The sequence below is a fragment of the Eptatretus burgeri genome, chromosome 8, assembly GCF_056783735.1.
Source record: "Eptatretus burgeri isolate ZD-2024b chromosome 8, Ebu_testis_v1, whole genome shotgun sequence".
Classification (NCBI taxonomy): domain Eukaryota; kingdom Metazoa; phylum Chordata; class Myxini; order Myxiniformes; family Myxinidae; genus Eptatretus; species Eptatretus burgeri.
In genome coordinates this window covers 13470228-13491352 of record NC_140968.1, presented here as the reverse complement: position 1 = coordinate 13491352, position 21125 = coordinate 13470228, and the positions used below count along the sequence as shown (strand labels likewise).

At 45.9% G+C, this 21125-nt stretch overlaps 1 protein-coding gene across 1 annotated transcript in view; it reads left to right on the top strand.

The window, feature by feature from the left end:
* The first annotated feature begins 239 nt into the window (after window positions 1-239).
* LOC147021135 (uncharacterized) overlaps window positions 240-21125 on the top strand; it is a 33724-nt gene continuing 12838 nt past the window's right edge. Inside the window, exons 1-2 of the mRNA XM_085890940.1 lie at window positions 240-325; window positions 15251-15683. Coding sequence (XP_085747066.1) covers window positions 15263-15683 — 421 coding nt within the window. The 5' untranslated portion in view covers window positions 240-325; window positions 15251-15262. The remainder of the gene's footprint in view (window positions 326-15250; window positions 15684-21125) is intronic.

Here is a 21125-nt window from a genome sequence, read left to right as displayed (position 1 = left end):
CAGCCCCTGACACAAATCACGATAACAAAATACACAAACGCACAAAAACCACTTGTTTTATTGGGATTGAGCTCACCCTTTTACGAACTACAGGAAATGACGTTATTGGTAATTATTATTATTGGTAATTTATAATATGTTATATTATATTATATTATATTATATTATATTTTCCAAGTGCGGGTGTGAAGGAGTAGATACACCTTGCTTGAATTTTTTTTAAGGAAAAGGGGGGAAAACGCACTGACCTGACAATCCAGAAAAAAACAACTCAAAACAAGGAAGCGATAACGAGGCAGAAGACGGAGCACACGTACTATCCCAGGTAGGCCGGACTGGGATCGAGATACGAACCAAATGATTCAACACTACAAGACACGATTGGGGACAGATATCAGCTATTTATACACGTTAACATAGCATTTGTCCGAGGTTTCAAGGAAATAAACCTTTTGGTGAGAGGATATTATTCGTGTTAATATTGCTTTGTAATAACAGTAATATTATCGTGTAAGCATTGGTATTGTTATTAGAAAGGGCCTTGGAAAAACGCCACACGGATATCCACCTGAACATGGACCTCGCCTCAGGTCCATCCCTCCATCGGGACCATACTCTGGACAGAGCGTCGGTGCTGCCGAAGCAGTCTCCTGGGCTATTGGACACTATCCTGGACAAGTCGCCACTCCGACGCAGGATACTCGAATGGCTCGATCATCTCAGCAAGCTGGTACTCAATTTGCCGATCTCGGAAGGATGACAGGCAGAGTCGACCCCACCTGGTATTAATTCAACGGACAAGCGGGATTTGAACTCGGGACCCTCAGATCCCAAGCCCATCGCCATACCATTCAACGAACACCAGGCATGCCCAAGGCGGAGGGGACCGAATCAAGTCGCAACAACCTCCATCGTTTGACCCTTAGTCCTCGAGTCAAGTTTGGTTGAGATTGGATAAGTAGAGAACGAGCGAATGTATTGTGGTCAAAACCATAAAGACACAGACAGACAGACACCAAATTGTGTATTTTAGTGTGATAATGTGATTCATGATGAACCTTGTTATGAAGGAGCATACACAGAGTGATGGTGCACGTCCTTATTCGTTTATGTCTCTTTGGTATAAGTATGAACGTTCATTTTGTGTGTGCACGTGCATACGTATTAAATAGATAGCCTTTAATATAATCCCACCCCCACCATCCCGTTTTCTCAATAAATTCGCTACTGAAGGTGGACTGCACTCCATTATCAGCGATGAACGCTGAAAAAATATGGCAGCCACATCAAATGTACACAAAATGATCCGTTTACAATGACGATGTCGTGACGTAATATAGTGTTGCGAATCTGGAAGCTTACTGTACTCAACATTCAGGTCCCCGTATCTCAGTTATATTGCTAAGTGTGTGTTTCTAGTTAGAATCCATCCCCTGGGTCTAATGGGAATTAAATGTACATGCGCTGTGAGTTATTTTTATATTTAGGAATTTTACATCCACAACACCTTTGCTCTCACAGCAACAACACTGCTCGTGGCATTCTTCCAGCGCTCGCCAGCAAGCGCGTGCCTGGGCGGGGCTGACATGGGCATGGCGTCCCTCTTTAGCCAATCGGCAAGGAGCGGGCGTCTCACCCACCCCGTTTCCGGCTCAACACGATCGCCATTAAGCACACGGCCAGAGGTGAGGAAGTGGGCAGAGCCACAAACGCCTCTGCTCGGGACTCCGCCCAGAACAGTGGGAGTTGCCCCGCCTACTGTGGGCCTGTCCAATGGGGGACGGCCAGGGAATCGTGCGATGGGTCCGACCAATGAAGAGGCGAGTGGTCAGGAGAAGAGGCCCCTCCCTCCTAGAGAGAAAAGTGTGGTGATTTTGGCTGAACAGGAGGAGATTGATCTCGTCCTGTTGCCGGCATCTGCTTTGATCTCATCGCTGGCGTCTGGTCTCATCCCGCCGCTGGTCTGGTGTGATCTTGTCGCTGGCTCTGGTCTCGTCGTGTGCCAGAGGAGCGTGCTGGAGCCTGGCGCAGTCTCCGTACCCGGTGTTTGCAGCGGCATCGAGCTGCGGGTTCAAGTCCCGCCGAATCGGATCGACAAGGGCCGCATGAGGCGGGAAGGTCCCTTTTCTTTTGGGACATTTGTGTGTGCGCGTGTGTGTCTGGGGCCCTCTCTATAAGTAGAATTGTTAAGTGCTTTTGCTGTACATTATTTGCATCCTCTATAGTCGGTTTAACTCTGCCCTTTATGTGTTCCTTCCCCACCTATTATAAATACCCCTATTGTTTAATGTTTCAGCTCATCTTTGTCCTTTTCTTCATTGGTTTATCACGGTGCGTGTTGGGTGATTAAAAAGGCCATTGCCGCCATATTTGTACATTTGGACCGATGGGACCTCGGTAACCATCCGCTCGGGTTACACACGGGTCGAGCACGTATACGGCTCATGCCGTCGAGGGTGTGAATCCTCGGAAGCTCGCCACGTGGGCCTCTCGGTATTTTGAAGTTTGGCAAATATCCCTGTACCCACGCGGTTGATTTATTGACGATTCACGGTCATGTAGGGGACCCGTACCTTCGGAGTTATCCGAAGGTGACGATCTAGATTCCGGGTGTTCGGTGGAGCTGACCCTACTGCTCCACCTAGCGGTCGTGCTCGCAGCCGACGCCCGGCTCACAACAATACGTCTTTAAAAGCCTCTCCGTTTATTGTAGAACGTTTTCATTCATAACTAACCAGAACTGTACTCAGTGGAACGCATACCTCCACCATGTTTTGTATCTCACTGATGGGCTCTATCTGGATCCAGACCTGAGCCAAAGTCTAATCGGTTTGTTCTTGTCACCGAGACAACTCGTCCACAACTTTTTAAGACAGCGTGTTATTCATCGTTTTTAGCCCTGTCTCTCAAACGTGAAAACCATTTTATAAACTCGAGTATCCAGATCCAGATCTTCTCCAGAATCGTATCATTTTGTCCTCGTCACACACCCAACCTGACACCAAGTTTTGTCCGAATCTGTCCATGTTTTGATATGTCATACTCACAGGCAAACAGCCAGTGAGCCAGTGAGAGTGAGACACAGTGAGAGAGTAAGCCAGTGACACAGTGAGAGAGTGTCACCGTGAGAGAGTAACACAGTGAAAGTGTGAACCAGTGAGAGAGTGACACTGTGAGAGTGTGAACCAGTGAGAGAGTGAGCCAGACACAATGAGTGTGAACCAGTGAGAGAGTGACCCAGTGAGAGAGTAAGCCAGTGAGAGTGACCCAGTGAGAGAGTAAGCCAGTGAGAGTGACACAATGAGAGAGTCAGCCAGTGAGAGAGTCAGCCAGTGAGAGAGTGAACCAGTGAGAGAGCGTGACACAGTGAGAGAGTGACACAGTGAGAGAGTGACACAGTGAGAGAGTGACACTGTGAGAGTGACGTAGTGAGAGAGTGACGTAGTGAGAGAGTGAGCCAGTGAGAGAGTGACACAGTGAGAGAGTGACACAGTGAGAGAGTGAACCAGTGAGAGAGGGAACCAGTGAGAGAGTGACACAGTGAGAGAGTGACGTAGTGAGAGAGTGACGTAGTGAGAGAGTGACGTAGTGAGAGAGTGACGTAGTGAGAGAGTGACGTAGTGAGAGAGTGACGTAGTGAGAGAGTGACATAGTGAGAGAGTGACACAGTGAGAGAGTGACACAGTGAGAGAGTGACACAGTGAGAGAGTGAACCAGTGAGAGAGTGAACCAGTGAGAGAGTGAGCCAGTGAGCCGGTGAGAGAGTGAGCCGGTGAGACAGACAAGCAGGGTGAAAACATTACCTCGGTCCACATTTGCTCACGGAGGTAATTCAGTTTCAGAATCGCAACTTGTGCGTCGAGGCAGAAATGTGTAAGAGAGTCAAAATTATCACCGTAATTGGAAGACATCTCACTTTTAATAACTCGTCGAAGGTTTTTATTATTGTCTTTTGGTATTTTTGCGAATCTTAACTTTGTGTAAAGTAGGTTATTATTTGTTGCAAAATGGAAGTCCTTTATGGTGGATGGGATGCTGGGACATCTTAAAATTGTCTGTGGAGAATACTTATCTCTACACTCACGGGATCACCAGGTGGCTTCATCACTCAAGCAAGCAGTCCAATAAAACGTTTGATATGGAATGACTGGCTTGGCAAGCGATAGCCAGCCCATTGGTAATGAAACACCTGAACATGGAATTTTTATCCGAGCAGGGAAAAAGGTAATAAAACATGGGAATTCCTCCCGATTTTTTTTTAACTCTGCCCAAAAATAACCAAAATGTCTTGAAACGTTTGCGGTGGTTCTCAATTTCCTCGCGTGAGTCGCAGGACATCGCTCTGGTGTCGCTGGAATTTTGAACATGTTCAAAAAATTCGTGCGACAAATTTTATCTCAAAATAGTCACAGAGTCGTCGCGGTTGTCTCAAACCGGTCTCGAACCCTTCTCAATTTAGTTTCCATGAGTCAGAAGGTGCGACAAATGTGAGACAACTTTGTGAGGGATTGGCGACCTATGAAACTAAATTGTGACTGATTGGAGAAAAAAATGATAATCTGTCCTGGGACCCCTGAGAGCGCGACAAAACTGCGATTCAATTGAGAATATTTTCGGAAGAAATTAATCTGAAATTTGTACAATGTATTGTCTACTCAATTTAATATATACATAGAAATCCACATGTTATCCATGCAATGTAATGTAGATAGATTCACAATAGTTCAATCCAGATATGACAAAAAAAAAAAAACTCATCGTCCAAATTGTAAAACCAGCATGGTCTGCCCTCTCTCTCTCCTATTCTGAGTAATGGTCTTCAATGCAAACTTTTCACTTTCCCATCATTCCTTTCACCTTCCCATCATTCCTAAATCACGTCACACATATTTTTACATAAATTAGGTCACACACAAAATATGGTCACACCCACAAGCCCCTATCAAGGCAGATGAACAATTGGGTCACACACAATGTTTGTGGGTGCAACGTTGACAAGTAACAGAACACATTGAACAATCAGGCTTGGTCAGCATTCTCCTGTAATCCCACCATCCTGTTCTGCCAGGGCACAGCTCCTACACCATTGTAGTACTCAGTCAGGTACTCTCTTACTCGTTTCCCAACTGACAATATGATTTCTGGAAGGGAGAGGCCATATATATTGTTGTGGTTGACCAAATTCGCAAACCACCATTCAGGTCCCTTAGGTGAGATATCTCGGTAAGTATATGTGTAGTTAGGCCCAAACCCGTTGTCTAGAGGGAATAAATGTCATTCATGAGGGCTGCGACTCTTCAGGATAGCCGTTTTTCTTTTACTATCTTTATTTTGGACCAACCGCCATTATTACCATCACCAACCACGTCTCAACAGCCATCACAACAACAACCACCAACCACAACGCCGCTTCACCACAACCGCCACGACCTTTACTGTCACAACTCGCCACCATCGCATCACCGTCATCTCGCGCCACTCGTGGGCACCGATGCTGGACTCGTGTAGAGCGCGCACCGAGCAGCCTGTTCAAAAGCATCGCGGACTTTCCGCAGAAAAACGGATCAAAAACGACTCACGCCCACTTTTGTTCCGTCCAATCGGTGAGCGAGGGGCGATTTGGCCCCGCCTCCAGGGCGTTGGAGGGCGGTCGCTATATGCAAATTCATGGATCAAAAAGCATGAATTCATGGATCAAAAGTGAGGAGAGTGCGGAACTGAGAAGAATTGCAGGAAGAGCTGAGTTCTGGAGTTGCCTGAAGAGGGTCGTTGAGAAGTGGCTGTTGGGGACGCGTTGCGTTGCGTTGGTGAAGTTGAGGCGAGTGCGCGCGGTGGAACTGCAGGTAAGGGAGCTCGGGTCCGAGGCGAGAAGGACGGCGGTCGGCGACAAGGTTACGGTGTGGGGGATCGCTCGTCTCGTCACGGGACCCAAGCCAGCCAGCCTCTCCCCTCCCCCAGGGCATCAACAATCTCCCTTTCCCCCGTGCTGAGATGGTGCAAAAGGGGGCCCCGTTCCCACCCCCCCCCACACGTGGTGCCAACGAAACCCGCCAAGGAGCACGGAGTCGGGGCAAAGCCGCGCGCGCCGCATTTGCGGCTCGCCCGCCAACGCGTCACGAGGACGAGGGTAGGACCCCCCCCTGGTCTCGCGGACCTGGCCGCTCTTCTAGGTCCCGCGCACATTTGGCCTACGGGCCTGTCTGCCTCCTTGTCTATGAGGGTGGCTTCTTTCCTTTGCTTTTGTGTAAATGTGTGTTGGCGCCGTCTGTGAAGTAAAGCTGTATGTGTTGCCGTGTGTGCGCGTAGTCGGTATTAACTCTGCGTCGTTGTTGCTTTTATTGTTTTGGTTGCTATATGTGCATTTTGACTATGGCTGTATATACGTGCTTTCCGTGTGCCGGGAAATAAATGTGCATTGTGTGAACTGTTTTCCCGTTTCGCTTCGTCTTTTCTCTAATTGAATCTCCATCCTGCTTCACGTAAAGGGTTCGTAGTGGGTGCAAAACGCCCGGTAAATAATCTGAACCGTCGAGGTCGACGATAACACCGCTCGGTTATCCCGATAGTACGGAACGGGCCGCCCAAGCGGCTCGTGTCCGGAGTCGACCTGCGGCGAGGTACGATCGCCCGGTTTACCATCCGTGTGGGTACTTAGGTCGGTCGAGTTTGGCGAACAACCCTATCCTACGCGGGTGGCCGATTGGCACGATCGTGGTGAGGTCGAAAGGCCCACCCGTGACTAGCTCCCGACGTTGTTCCGAGAGGGTCATGACTGAATTGTCCGTCCGGTGGGTGACGTGCCGCGATCCGAGTTACGTGGCCGTCCGCACGCCGGCGGGCGCAAATTCGCAACAATGTATATATATATATATATATATATATATATATATATATATATATATATATATATATATATATATATATATATATATATCAGATGATCCGTTAACCCGTTGGGTTCCCATTGAGACAGTGGTTGATAAAAAAATCATTTCAAAAAAAGAAAAAAAAAGATAGCTCCAGCGAACTATACCGCTAACGTTGTTTGCATTGATCAAATAATCCTGAAGAGTACTTGACTGAATGGGGAATTGATTTTTTAATAATTTTTTTTGTTGCCCGATTTGAACGAAACTTGATATTGCGCGTCAATATGAAAAATAAGATGGAGAAAAGAAAGTCCAATAAATTATTGTGCGTAATCTTCAAAACACAATTTTATTTATTAATGAACACGGAAGTATTAGATCAAAATGCCGATATTTATTTTATGCTTAAAAATAAATCGTTCTTTGTCTACACCAAATGTTTGAGATTTTTAAAGAAATCATTTCAAGAAAAAATTAAAAAGATAGCTCGAGCGAACTATACCGCGGAGGTTGTTTGCATTGATCAAATTCTCCCGAAGAGTACTTAACTGAATCGGGAATTGATTTTTTAAATAATTTTTTCATTGCCCGATGTTAACGAAACTTGATACTGCACACTGCAGGTGATAGTGCACTTATGATATGTAACAAAAATGGTTTTCGTAGTATTTTTGTGGCAAAATTGATTTATTTTGCAGTTTTGTCAACTAGAGGGGGTAAATTAACAGAAAAATTCGGAGTTGAATTTTTTCGTGAACTTTTAGGGTATTTTGGGGGGCCTTTTAGGGGGGTGACCCCCCAAATATTGCTCTGCCTATATCTTCGCTCCTAGACATGCTAGTTTCATAATCATGGTGGTTAGGTTTATGGGGGCTCTGAGTTCAATTATGATGGGTATGAGGTGATCTGAGGTCAAGGTCATAGGTCCAAGGTCACCACAGGGTCATAAATGGCCTCAAAAGGTCAATCGGCCAAAATAATTGAACTATATTGGGTAATACCACTTTATATGGGTTTTTCTGGGTGAGGAATTCAATGGTAACATTCCTTTTTTATTGGAGGTCATGATCAGGTTATAAAGGTCATGGTCAAGGTCATTTGGGTAGGTAAAAATATGCTGAAAACAAAATATGGCACATCTCGTGATATAACGTGCAAGTATAAAACCTTAATTTTGGTAAAAAAAAAAAATCCAGAGCAATTGCATACTATAATGCCTGTGTTCCCAACCTCGGGGTCGCGACCCCAGCACTTTTTGTGGGGTCATGGACTCGTCTGAAAACTTTTTTTAATAATGCCATGTTTTTATGAAAAGTATGTAAATCTGTGATCTATACACAGCGCTTGCCATATTCTTGACATTGCCATGAATTACTTTCTCATTACAACATTTTGTTCTGGAAATAGAAACTAAGGTGGGTTTTCCCGCTCTAATTCGGCTGATCAGTGGATGATATTTCCTTGTCAGTCAGGTAGCGCATGCGCGTTACAGTATGTTCGCAATTTTAAACCCTAAGAGCATGCCCAGTTCTACCCGTAACCGTGCATTGCTCTGCTAAAACCATATGGTGAACCCGTAGTTGGTTCACGGTTCAGTTCAATTCGGCCACTTGGAGCGAAACCGTGCACTTTTACCCCCTACCCATCCGCACCCCTGAAACCATGCTTGGGTTTTTGACTGCGATGGATGGACTCAAAGTTTGTGAGAGTGGAGGGACAGTTCCCGCGCACGTGCGCATGAATGGCTTTGACCATGTGAAGCTGACAATGACATGAAAGGAGTCATGTTTGCCCAGCGATATGGAACACTGAAAGTTGTAAGATCAAAAGTACTCGTTGTCAGATCAAAAGTTGCTTTGAAGTAAGGGTGCAAACAGGGTCCAGCAGGCATATAAATAGTTGGCCGAATATCAAGTTTTTCACATCATCTTTACAACGCTACAACTGCTACAACTACATCATCTCTACTTCTGCTGACCATTGGAATACCTGCGTGCGAAGTGTGTTTTGAATTTTCTGGATTATTACTGGATACCACTCAGTGCCTCTATTATTCATTTTACGTCGTTTCTTATTGAAGAAGAGCCTTCTTGAACATTTCGTTTCTATACTATACCCAAAGTTGAAAGTTGTTACTTTTTGTGAAGGAATATGGCCGGCGCGTCGCGCGAACGACCTTACAATGACAAATTCATTGAGCTAGGTTTCTATTATGTGACAGAGCGTGGAGTCCAGAAACCTCAGTGCGTCATTTGTTATGAAGTACTTTCGAGTGAATCCATGAAACATAACAAGTTACAACGGTATCTGTCATCAAAACATGCAGCATACAAAGATAGCGATCGCTCATTTTTCGAACGGAAGTTAACTGCCCTGAGGAATTCCCGCTTGGATAAAGAAGGAAAATGTCATCAGACCAATGCACGTGCTATGGAAGCATCCTATCGTGTTTTGTTGCTCATTGCAAAAGCTAAAAAGCCGCACACTATCGGCGAGGAACTGATAATGCCATGTGCCAAGAAAATGGTTTCTCTCATGATCGGAGAAGACATGGTTAGTAAACTCGCGATCATACCTCTCTCGAATAACACTGTTCATCATAGAATTTGTGACACGAGTGAGGACATTACCGCACAGAATGTTATGGATATCAAGCGTCACTTTGGCATGCCAAACAGCTGGATGAATCAACGGACATTGCATCATGCGCACAATTGATGGTTTGGGTCAGATTCATCAAAGATTGTGATTTTGTGGATGAGCCTTTGATGTGCAAGTCATTGGAAACAACAACTAAAGGAGTTGACATTTTTACAAAAATCTAAACCTTTTACAATCAAGAAGGTCTGGACTATCTGAGACAGTTACATTGCCCTCTTATATACTCGGTTTTATCCCTGGACAAATGTTTATCTCATATTTTGTCCTTTTAACCTAACCCAGCTGCAAGAAGTTGGCTCATTGTGTTACAGGAATGGTGAAACAACTTAGAGATCAGAGCACCCCCCGGTGTTCCCCCCCAGTCACTCCCCAGTCTCCCCAAAAGGTTCACTCCCCAGTCTTGCTCTCACAATGCTCCTTTGAATTACTCAAGGACAATTATAATCATTTTTACGCGAGACGTGGCTCTTAAAGAGCTCCGCGTTGTTGATGTTCTTCTTCTTGTTCTTGTTCTTCTTCTTCTTGTTCTTCTTCTTGTTGTTCTTGTTGTTAAGACAAAACCTTTCGGACTCTGCTCTTCTATATACAGGATCCGGATCTCCTTAAATACTAAACACCTGTACACATCCTTGCATCGAGGGTGCCTTTTGAGAGCGTCTATCATGAACTTTTAAATATATTCGGACATTTGCTTTAAAGTTTCGAAAAGTTCACGTTACTATTTAATGATTATTCCATTTAATGTGTAGTTATTTCGTAAATACACTGTTTTCTCATCATGAACGACGATCGTCCGGGACAGGTCTCGCTATATATTGTTACGTCTGAGGGGGAGGGGGGTTGTATGCATTCAAAGGGTAATTAGGATGTGTAATTAGGTATGCCATGCTGTTCGAGTTGTACCAGGATCTCGATGTAATAAGTAGCAATTCAGTGGTGAAAAGTTGTCTAGTAAATGTCCATTTCTGTAAGGGAGAAATGATAATCGTCACGTGATTAGATAGGGAGACGGGTTAGGGTAAGTGTTTATGCGTATCCCCTTTTAGTATTCCCTGTAGGCTTGCCGTGACGTAACAGGACGGTGCTGCGGATTGCTCCGCTCCTTGATCACGATTGGTGGAAGGCGACAGGAGAGGGCCAATAAAAGGGCTCCATTGGAAGTGATGAGGACTCGAGTATAAAAACGTGCTGATTGGAGGAGGAAGAAGAGTCATAGAGGAGAAAGGGTCTGGTCGAGGCTGTTTGTCTCTGAGCGCGCTCTCTCGTTGCGCTGGTTCGTTCCTGGATTCGTCGTGTCTCGGGGCCTTGCTGTGCCTCGTGCCTCACCTCGGTTGGCTCTGGAGTTCGACCCCCTTCAAGGAGACCCACCCCTGGTGGCTGATGGTGACGGTGTCTGGAGGCAACTGGGAGAGGGTCTGGTTTGGCGACCAAGGTGGGTAGGACCTTGGCGACCCAGGAAGACCAGAGGAGCCAGTGAGACCCCTTCCAGTGTGTTGTACGGGGTTAGAGCTGATGGCTACCAGGGGGGTGGGAATCAAAGGGAGCGGGGCGGAGAAACGTCCGGGTTGGACTAAAGCTTACCTGTGGGCATGGTTGCACCTGAGATGCCCCCATCATCTTGTGGTAACCCACCCCACGGCCATGACGGGACTTAGCCTGCAATCATTGAAATGGGGACCATGACCTAGAAATGTGATGATGACCATAGTGTGAGTGTTGTGAAGATGTGTGAGTCCCACTCGATCCCGCACAACTTGACATGTGCAGCAAGGGCATGATGTCCGCATAATTTTGGGGTGAAGTAAATTTGAAAATTGGCTCCCCAGGTAACGCTGGGTCTATTAGCATCCACTGGGGGATGCGGTCGCGTGTAAATATCCCGGGAATAGTGTCGTTAAGGCTTAGAGTAGGAATGTAAAGTATAAGTGTTGTGTTTTTGTGGAACCTTTTGTTTCTCCTCCCCAGATCACTGGAAGAGTGTTGGACAGGAGCGATGATCCAGAGGATGGAGCGCAACTTCGCTCAGTGCTCTCATGTGATTAAATAAAAAAAAATGTTGAATGATTGTTTAGGCGAGGATAAGGCCATAAGGGGGTAGTACATTAAGCAGGATAGGTAAGTTAGCTGCGGCTCGCTGCCCATTGCCCCTCCTACTTTATTTCGTTAGGTTAAATAGGTGTGAGTCAGTAAGTGTTAAGGCTGGTACAGTAGCGCCTGTGATATACCTTGCAGGAGCTGCGGTACCAGAGGAGGGGGCAGTGTTATGTCTGGGGGGCGGGGGGGGGTATGCATTGAAAGGGTAATTAAAATGTGTAATTAGGTATGCCATGCTGTTCGAGTTGTACCAGGATCTCGATGTAATAAGTAGCAATTCAGTGGTGATAAGTTGCCTAGTAAATGTCCATTTCTTTAAGGGGGAAATGATAATTGTCACGTAATTAGATAGGGAGACGGGTTAGGGTAAGTGTTTATGCGTATCCCCTTTTAGTATTCCCTGTAGGCTTGCCGTGACGTAACAGGACGGTGCTGCGGATGGCTCCGCCCCTTGATCACGATTGGCGGAAGGTGACAGGAGAGGGCCAATAAATGGGCTCCATTGGAAGTGACGAGGACTCGAGAATAAAAACGTGCTGATTGGGGGAGGAAGAAGAGTCATAGGGGAGAAAGGGTCTGGTCGAGGCTGTTTGTCTCTGAGCGCGCTCTCTTGTTGCGCTGGTTCGTTCCTGGATTCGTCGTGTCTCGGGGCCTTGCTGTGCCTCGTGCCTCACCTCGGTTGGCTCTGGAGTTCTGCTGGCTCGGAGTACCGGACCGAACGGCAGGCGGTCCTGCTTCCCTCTCCTGCTCACATCTTGGCGCTAGAACTGGCTCCCTGGCGGCTGTGAGCGGTCTTGTGCCTACACCAGGAGGTCGACACCACCAGGAACAGCACCACGGTGGCTGGTTGGAGCCCACAGGCCGGAAACCATGGTTCCGCGCGGAAGGGCTGACGGAACCTCGGCACCACCCTGTCTCCTGCCCCTGACAAGCGCAACGCCAGCTCATCCGGCACCAATCCAGTGACTGTTACGTCGACACCACGGGCAAGCCTGACCACTAGCTACTGTGTGTGTGTGTGTGTGTGTGTGTGTGTGTGTGTGTGTGTGTGTGTGTGTGTGTGTGTGTGTGTGTGTGTGTGTGTGTGTGTGTGTACCTGGCGCCTTAGAGGGTTTGAGATTTGTATATCCATTGGAATTGTTTGTGTTTCCCCCACGCCCGAACCCACACCACCTCCCGTCGAATCGCCCACGGATCCCTCCTCTTGCCGAGTCTTATTATCATTCTGGTTAGAGAAATAAACATTATTAACTCGGTGAAAAGTGACTCGTGCCACCTTCCTCGTCCCGTTTGCTGTAGAGCGATTAAAACCGCCATCCTCGGGTTATAAAAAAATAAACCGCCTCCATCGTTTCGGCTCATTCTACGTTGGCGGGACTGTTCAAGTCCCATGGACGTCACAATATATATATATATATATATATATATATATATATATATATATATATATATATATATATATATATATATATATATATATATATATATATATATATATATATATCCCACTGCCTGCCCAAGTGACCACCTCACCACTGCCTGCACTCGTGACCCCTCACCATTGCCTACACTCGCTACCCCCTCATAATATATTCATATGTTGAACAAATGGAAAGGGGGCTCCAAAGACGACTTGTGTGGGGTGTCATTTCATCTCGGGCCGGCCCTGAGTGGGGCAGGGGCAGATTGGTGGCATTATTCCTCATTATATAAAGGAAAATGTCTTAATTCCTTCATTGGAAGCATGCTCCACAGTGCGTCGCTGCATCCACTTTCCACTGGTACTCCAGGTGCCTCCGCTGGCCATACCCCAGGCAGATGCCTGGCCCATCCCCATCTCTGAGGGATAGGACATTCCAGGCACCCACCTGAAAGGACCGCCTCAGGTTAACTCAAGGAGATTCCTTTGGTGGACGACACCTTCGTATCACCCCCAACACACGCTACAGTGTGTTTTGCAGAAACACTGTGTTTGCAGTGTTTTAAGTGATTTGTAGTGGTCAGAGTACAAATCCTGCCACCAACCTCCTTGGGAAGGTAATCAACTTCTGGAGGACGTCTGCCGATGCAGTTGGCACCAAATATGGATGGCCAATGGCTTACAAGGATCTCCTCTGCCCTTTGGCAAGTTTTTTTTTATTTAATCCTGCTGGGTATCCATGAAAGGCAAATGAGGAAGAAGAAAAGGAATAAGAGTTTATTCCCAACCATGGCGTTTCTGCTCGTTTTGTCCTTGACTTGTGAAATCATGGTGTTGCTTTTGATCCATTGCCGTTTTGCCTCTGGACATTGATTATGAGGTTATTAATGAAACTGGCCTCTATAATATCATTGAAGCTGGCCTCCAAAGCCTGTCACCGACTGGGCATCCTCCATCATGCAAAGTCCTTCCTCGGCACAACTGAGCTCATGACCACATACAAAGCTTTTGTCCATAGCCTGATGGAGTACTGTTCTCCCATCTGTGCTGGTGCTCCTGCCTCTCACCTTTATTGGCTTCTCATTGTGGGAACCAAGGCATTTAAGATTATTGGTATCTCCCACGATGAGGCTGAGTCTTTGGGTCTCTCACTCTCTCACCTCAGGCAGCTCGATGGTCTTTTTGTCTTCTACCATCTCCTCTCCAGTCTCACCCCTTCCCCACACACTGTTTGCGATATCCCCCCCCCACACTCCCATATTTCCCCAGAGCGCTCAAAGTCTGCCAGCAAACCCCTTCTGGTAAAACTACCAAAACCAAGAATCACTGTGCACCTTCACTCTTTCATTCTTCTTTTTTTCCCACCTTTTGGAACAAACTCCCACTCTTCCCTCCACATCTTCAAAACAGCTGTTCACCAACACCTCTTATCTCCCCCCCTCCCCAATCCCAAATCCCTGTCGTATAATGACCTAAAAGTCCTGTAGTGTCCATCTTGTTAACCCTGTGTATTCCAACCCATCCCTCTCGATTCCACAGATCTTCTGATGTCTCTGTTCCCCACTGTTTTGTCCTTCCCTCTGCCACCCCTCTTATCTCCTCCTCCTCTTGTGCATTCTTTGTGTTAGCTCTCATTCAAGCCTCGACATTGCATACAAAAATAATAATAATATTTGTAATAATAATAATCATGAGGGGTGGGGGGAGGGGCACTTTCATTTTTCATTTTTGGTTCTTTCATTTTGTTTTCTGCTGGTTGTATCAATGCTGTGAGTGTGGCTGTACCACTGATGTAGTTCTCCCTGTAAATTGGAGAAGAAATTTGGAAATTGCTCAATGTGCCAGTGATAGCTCACCTCCTCTTTGAGAAAGAAGCCATTGGATCTTCAATGCCCACCAACTAATGCTGTGAGAGGGGATGCCCAGTTGAACGTTCATCCGAAGGACGGCACACACATTGATCCCTTTCCCTATTTGTGAAACACCACGATGACAGTTTATAGCTGCATCGTGATTCAAACCCAAGTTAGACAACTCGGGGTGGGGGGGGGGGTGGCAAGTGTGCCTCCCTCAAGGCCATTCTGGCAGCCCTCATGGGGTGTAATAACTGGCTGCAAAACCCTGCATTGATTGCATAAAATATAGAGTGAAGAAAATAACATGTATATGCTTTCCTTTATTAATGTAAGCATTGTGTCTCTCGCAGGTCATCGGTGAAATGGACAACTTCTTGGAATGGCTCCAAACGCAAGGTCTGAGAGCAGAAACCGCCCAAGCAGTGATCAATATACTTGGAATTGAGAATGGGAAGGTTCTTCGAGCTTGTACAGACTCCGATGCATTGCGAACAGAGCTCCTCTCTCTCGCCAAAGATAAATTTAAATTTGCAATGTATGCCGACTTCTGTAAATTTGTGAAATATTTTTTGAAGCTGCAGGTTGTCCAGCTTGCAGGCTCTTCTCTCTTGGGAAGTCTATTCGTCAACTTGGAGAATGTTATTCGAGAACTTTCCAGTTTCTGCCAAAAGTTTATTGGATTCCAAAATGTGCAGCTGGAAAATGTTCCTGGTTTCCGGGGAATCGGTTTCAGTGATGTCTGCAACCTCCACAATCAGGATTATGGATTAACACCGAAGTCTGGTATGTCACTATTTTATACACACTCGCATGTCAAGAAATACCTTGACGTTGAACCATTTCAGTGTTTTTTTTTTCCTTGTATCTTATGAAATCTCTTTTGGAACAATTTTGTGTTGTCAAACATGTTTAGATTCTCGATACAGTCAATGTTTTTTCTTTTCTTCTAAATCACATTTATTTCCAAAGAGGAGGAAGAAGAAGAAGGATTGGTACTCGTGGGTATGGAGGAAAAAAGGGGGTTTTTTTTGTTGTGCTTTTTTAACTTTAAGACCAGAAACAGAGGGTGTAGTTGGGAAGGCTAAATGGGGGATGCTGGGAAAAGTGGGGAAAATAGGAACTGATGGTAATAGGGAGACAATACAAATAAAAATGATTGTACACGAAGACTGGAAAGACGGGTAGGCCTCAAGGAAACCCGAAAAGACAAGATCGATGAAAACTCACAAAATAGCAGTTTTGAAACAAAAACAGAACTAGGAAGACACAGTAAACATGCAGGTAAGAAAATAAACAGTGAAAACGTGACGAATAATGACCAGAAACTTAACTTTGAGAAAGTCGGCAGGGACCCCAGAGAGAACCAGCCGTTTCCTCAAAACCTGGAACCGGAAGTCCCAAAAGGAAACCCCGAACCGGAAGTCTCCATCTCATCAATCCATCTCCTCAAATCCTCAACTGTCTTCTGCCCCCTCTCTTATTACTCCAGTCTCTCCCTCAACCCAGCACCACAGAGCCTTTTCTCCTCCTCATCCTGCCCCCGCCCCTAGCTCTTCAGCAATCCCCCACACTCTTTCAACAACTCTCCTTACCTACCCCCCTCCTCCCTCATCCTACCCTCCCCCTCCCCTCCCTCTTCCTTAACAGTGTGGACCTCAAACATCTGGGGCTTTCACTCAAACCTGACATCTTTCCATACACGTTGCCACTGACAAACCAGACATATTCTGCCCAACAGAAGCTTTCCTCCCTCAAGACGTCTCTGAGTCCCAAGTATCTCTCCCTAGTTACTCCCTCCTCCGGTATGACAGACCTGAGCCTTGTTCTGGTGGAGGAGTTGCTCTCTTCATCAAATACTACATTCCTCACTCTCCATGCACTGCTCTCACTCCGCAACACCCCTTGGAATATCTCTGGCTACGGCTTCCCCTCTACTCCCACCTCATATTTATATGTGTGTTGCACTGTCCACCAAACAGTGATGACTCCATTTACACCTCACTATCCAAAACATGGACCAACTTCGATCCTCTCATCCGAACTCTCTCTTCCTAATATGTGGTGACTTCAATTGTCATCATGCCAGTTGGCTGGGTGTGGGTACCTCTCTCACCTGCCATGGCACTTCAGCAAAAGACTTCTGTGACTCATTGGGACTGAATCAATCGGTCAACTTCCCGACCCGGATCTCATCCAACGGTACTCCATCTCTTAAGGATCTGATTTTGACAAATTTCCCTGAAAATATCTTCTGTTCTTCCTCTGCTCCAATCAGTTCTTCTGACCACATGCTTGTCAAGGTAGGCATCTCTCTGGCTGTTATTAGAGAACCACCTCAGCGCTGTCAAGTCTGGCATTTCACTCAGGCTGACTGTCAGGGTCTTCAAACAGCCATCAAATTTCTAGACTGGTGACCCATTGCTACTTTCTCCAAGTTCAACTCATCCTGGGAATTCTTTCAAAGAAACTTGCTCTCTCATGCACAGATTTATCCCCTCTCGTCTTCAGTTGTCCTACCCTTCCTCCCACCCATGCTTCACTGAAGCTTGTGGCGAGGCAGTTGGCCTGAAACAACTTGCCTTTGCCTCATGCAAAGCAAATCCAACTGAGGGTAATATCAGTTCCTTCCAGAAAGCTCGGAACAAGTGTGTGTCTACCTTCAGGACAGCCAGAAAACAACATCTTTCTCATCTCAAGTCTGAGCTCTCAAACCTCTCCCTCCTCCAAATCCCGGTGGCGTCTAATCAAATCTGTTTCTGGTGTATGTTTCCCCTCCATCCCCTCCCTTACCTCAAATGGCCTAACTGTTGACATGGCACGTAAAAAGGCTGAACACCTAAACTCGGTGTTTGTGTCATCGCTTTCTGTATCCACCTTACTCAGTCGCACCCAGCTGTCCCTGAACTCTGTGTCCTTTTCTTCTGACAAAGTGGAGAGCTTGCTGTCAAACGTCGACTCAGATTCTGTAACCAGTCCAGACAGCATCAGCCCATGTATCCTAAAAACCTGTCTCCCTGTCTCTCTCTCTGTCTCTCTCTCTCTCTCTCTCTCTCTCTCTCTCTCTCTCTCTCTCTCTCTCTCTCTCTCTCTCTCTCTCTCTCTCTCTCTCTCTCTCTCTTTTTTGCTCAAGGTCATCTGCCATCTGCTTCAAAATCAGCAAACATTACCGCTCTGCATAAAAAGGTGCAAAAACACCTTTCTATCTTCTACCATCACTTCAGACTCCTCTGTCAAGAGCCTACCACTCTCTGCTCTAACTGCAGTGCTCCGAGGGATGGGCTTGGATGAACGCAATGCGCAAATTCTCCTGTAAGCGGGACGAGAATCACCTGTCCACAGGTGATGCTCTACCCCCTCACAGATTCCTCGCACATAGGCCTCCTTGTCCACCCTCAGTGCACGTACAGTTTTACGCCTCAGCTCCCTGAACAGCTCAGCTCTGCCATTCAGCCTGGCTCTGCGACTCTGGTTAATGGTATCCAGTGTCCCTTGAGAGACAAAATTCTTCTTTGCCCTGCGGTGAGTTCCAAGACATCCACCAGCAACATCAAGGACGGTGGTCTTGAAGGCACTCCACAACTCTTCAGGACCCCCCAAAGCAACCAGACCCCCCAAGTGTCCACTCAGCCTGTTCGCAAACTCCTCAGCTACTCTCTCATCCCTGAGCTTGCCAACATCCAGCCTAGGCTGGGATGGTACCATTCTCCAGGATTTAAGGTGCAGCTTTAGAGTTGCAACAACAAACCTGTGGTCAGTATTGAGGAACTGAGCACTCCGATAGACCCTGCGGTTCTGGATCATCCTCCAACGACCGTCAATGAGGACATGGTCAATCTCCTTTGCCGCACCGCCAGCGTTGGAATACCAAGTCCAGCGATGAGCTTGTGGGCGCTGAAACCATGAACCAGCCACCCTAAGTCCATGACTTCTTCCAAAGTCAAGGAACTTAGTGCTATTCTGGTTCATAGTTCCTGACCCATGGGGACCAACACACACCTCATAACCATCCCTATCAGTTCCAGTTGATGCATTGAAATCCCCCAAGACTAGAAGTGTATCTCGTCTGGGGCACTGATCAACCACAGACTCGAGCGTGGCATAGAATGCATCCTTCACGGTGAGATCACTCGCCTCAGTTGGAGCATAAACAGAGACCAGGGAAATGACACCTAAGGAGTGACGAATCCTTAATCTCATAATACGCTCGTTGACCGGTGTTACCTCAATTATCATTGGGGTCAGCTTATTGGACACAGCTACAGCAACTCCTTGGGTATGGTAACCATCAGAGCGACCAGACCAATAGTAGGTGTAACCACCCACCATGATCTCGCCGCAGTCCGGTCTCCGAACCTTAGAGAGAGCTGCAATCCCGATGTCCAAACGCTTGAGCTCAGATGATAACAGAGACAGGTGATCATCCTCTCTTAGGGATCCACTTTAGTGGAGTGGATTTAAGAATATTAAGATCGATATATGAAACATTCCCAATGTTGAACCCACTACCTTGTTGTTGTTCTTATAATTAGTTCAGCAGTTTGGTGCATATTTTTGGGTCAATTGTGCCATTTTGGCAACAAGCATGACATTTTCACCAATGATAGTCCTTCATCTGTTAAAAAAAAAAGATAGGATATGAGGTCATTTGAAAAAATCCAATATGGCCACTATTTTCAAGATGGCCACCACTCTATAAGAATTTACTTATGAATTGTTGTACTGGTGTTTTTCGTCTTATAGCCTTGAGTTGTGATGTATTTTATGAGTGAATATGCACTCAACAATGTAGAATCAATTGACACTTAAAAAATCCTCGATGGCCATCTTTTTCAAAATGGCCGCTATCTATTAATAAACATTTCGATGTATGACATATTCACTTTTTTTGTCACAGTATATTGAAGTTGGGTGAAACATAATATGGAATAGGCAAAGCCTAGAAGCGAACGTAGAATTCTTCTTACATTCGCTTCTTAAATATATCAAATTAAAGTCTTTTTGCTATGAAAAAATAAATATTACCTGAACATTACCTTCACAACAACAACTACACCGCCTAGAACAGGATCTCATCTGCAAAAATAAATATTACCTCAACATTACCTTCACAACAACAACTACACCGCCTAGAACAGGATCTAATATGCAAAAATAAATATTACCTTAACATTACCTTCACAACGACAACTACACCGCCAAGAACAGGATCTCATCTAAAAAAATTAATATTACCTCAACATTACCTTCACAACAACAACTACACCGCCAAGAACAGGGTCTCATCTGAAAAAAAAAAATTCCTCAACATTACCTTCACAACGACAACGACACCGCCTAGAACAGGATCTCATCTGAAAAAAAAAAATTCCTCAACATTACCTTCACAACGACAACTACACCGCCGAGAACAGGATCTCATCTGAAAAAAAAAAATCCTCAACATTACCTTCACAACAACAACTACACGGGCCGAGAACAGGATCTCATCTAAAAAAAATACTAGAAGTGAACGTAGAATTCTTCTTACATTCGCTTCTGACTTTACCTATAACTTGTTCACAACTGTATACGCAATTTCCGGTTACTTCGGCCTGGATTCGGGATCAGCGATCAAATAACGTAAATCACGATTAAAAATTATTTTTTGATGATGCAGGAGATATCTTTATTAAAATCAGTGGAGGAAATATACACCATGTCTGATATTATTTGGGTATTTCATATCTCCGACGATGCCTGTATCTTCTGGCATGCATCATTCCCCATGACAAAAACCGGAAACAAAAAAAAAACAGAAACAAAACAAAAACGGAAGCAAAAGGGTCATAGCCAATGACACGGATTCCAAATCGTCAGGGGTATTGTGTTGTTGTTGTTGTTGTTTCCTATTCTCTCATGTGCGCGTGTTAAGTATGAAGCTCACTGCGTTCGCTATAATTGTGCACATCAGTTGGTTATGTGCATTCCACTGCATGAGGATGACTAATCACGTTTGCAGTCACCACTGCATAAACACAGGCTGGTACGTTTGAATTCTGCTTTGACACATTTGCAGTGTCCACGGCATCCATTCATCGGCTTACAACCACATTTGATCAACTGCTGAATTGCCTTCGATGCTTCTGGGTGCTTTGTCCAAAGAGGTCGCCATGGTCCATTATCTGACCTGGTCCATCCCCATTCAGCAGGAGATGGCAATGAAGGATCTGGTGTAAGGGACTGTCC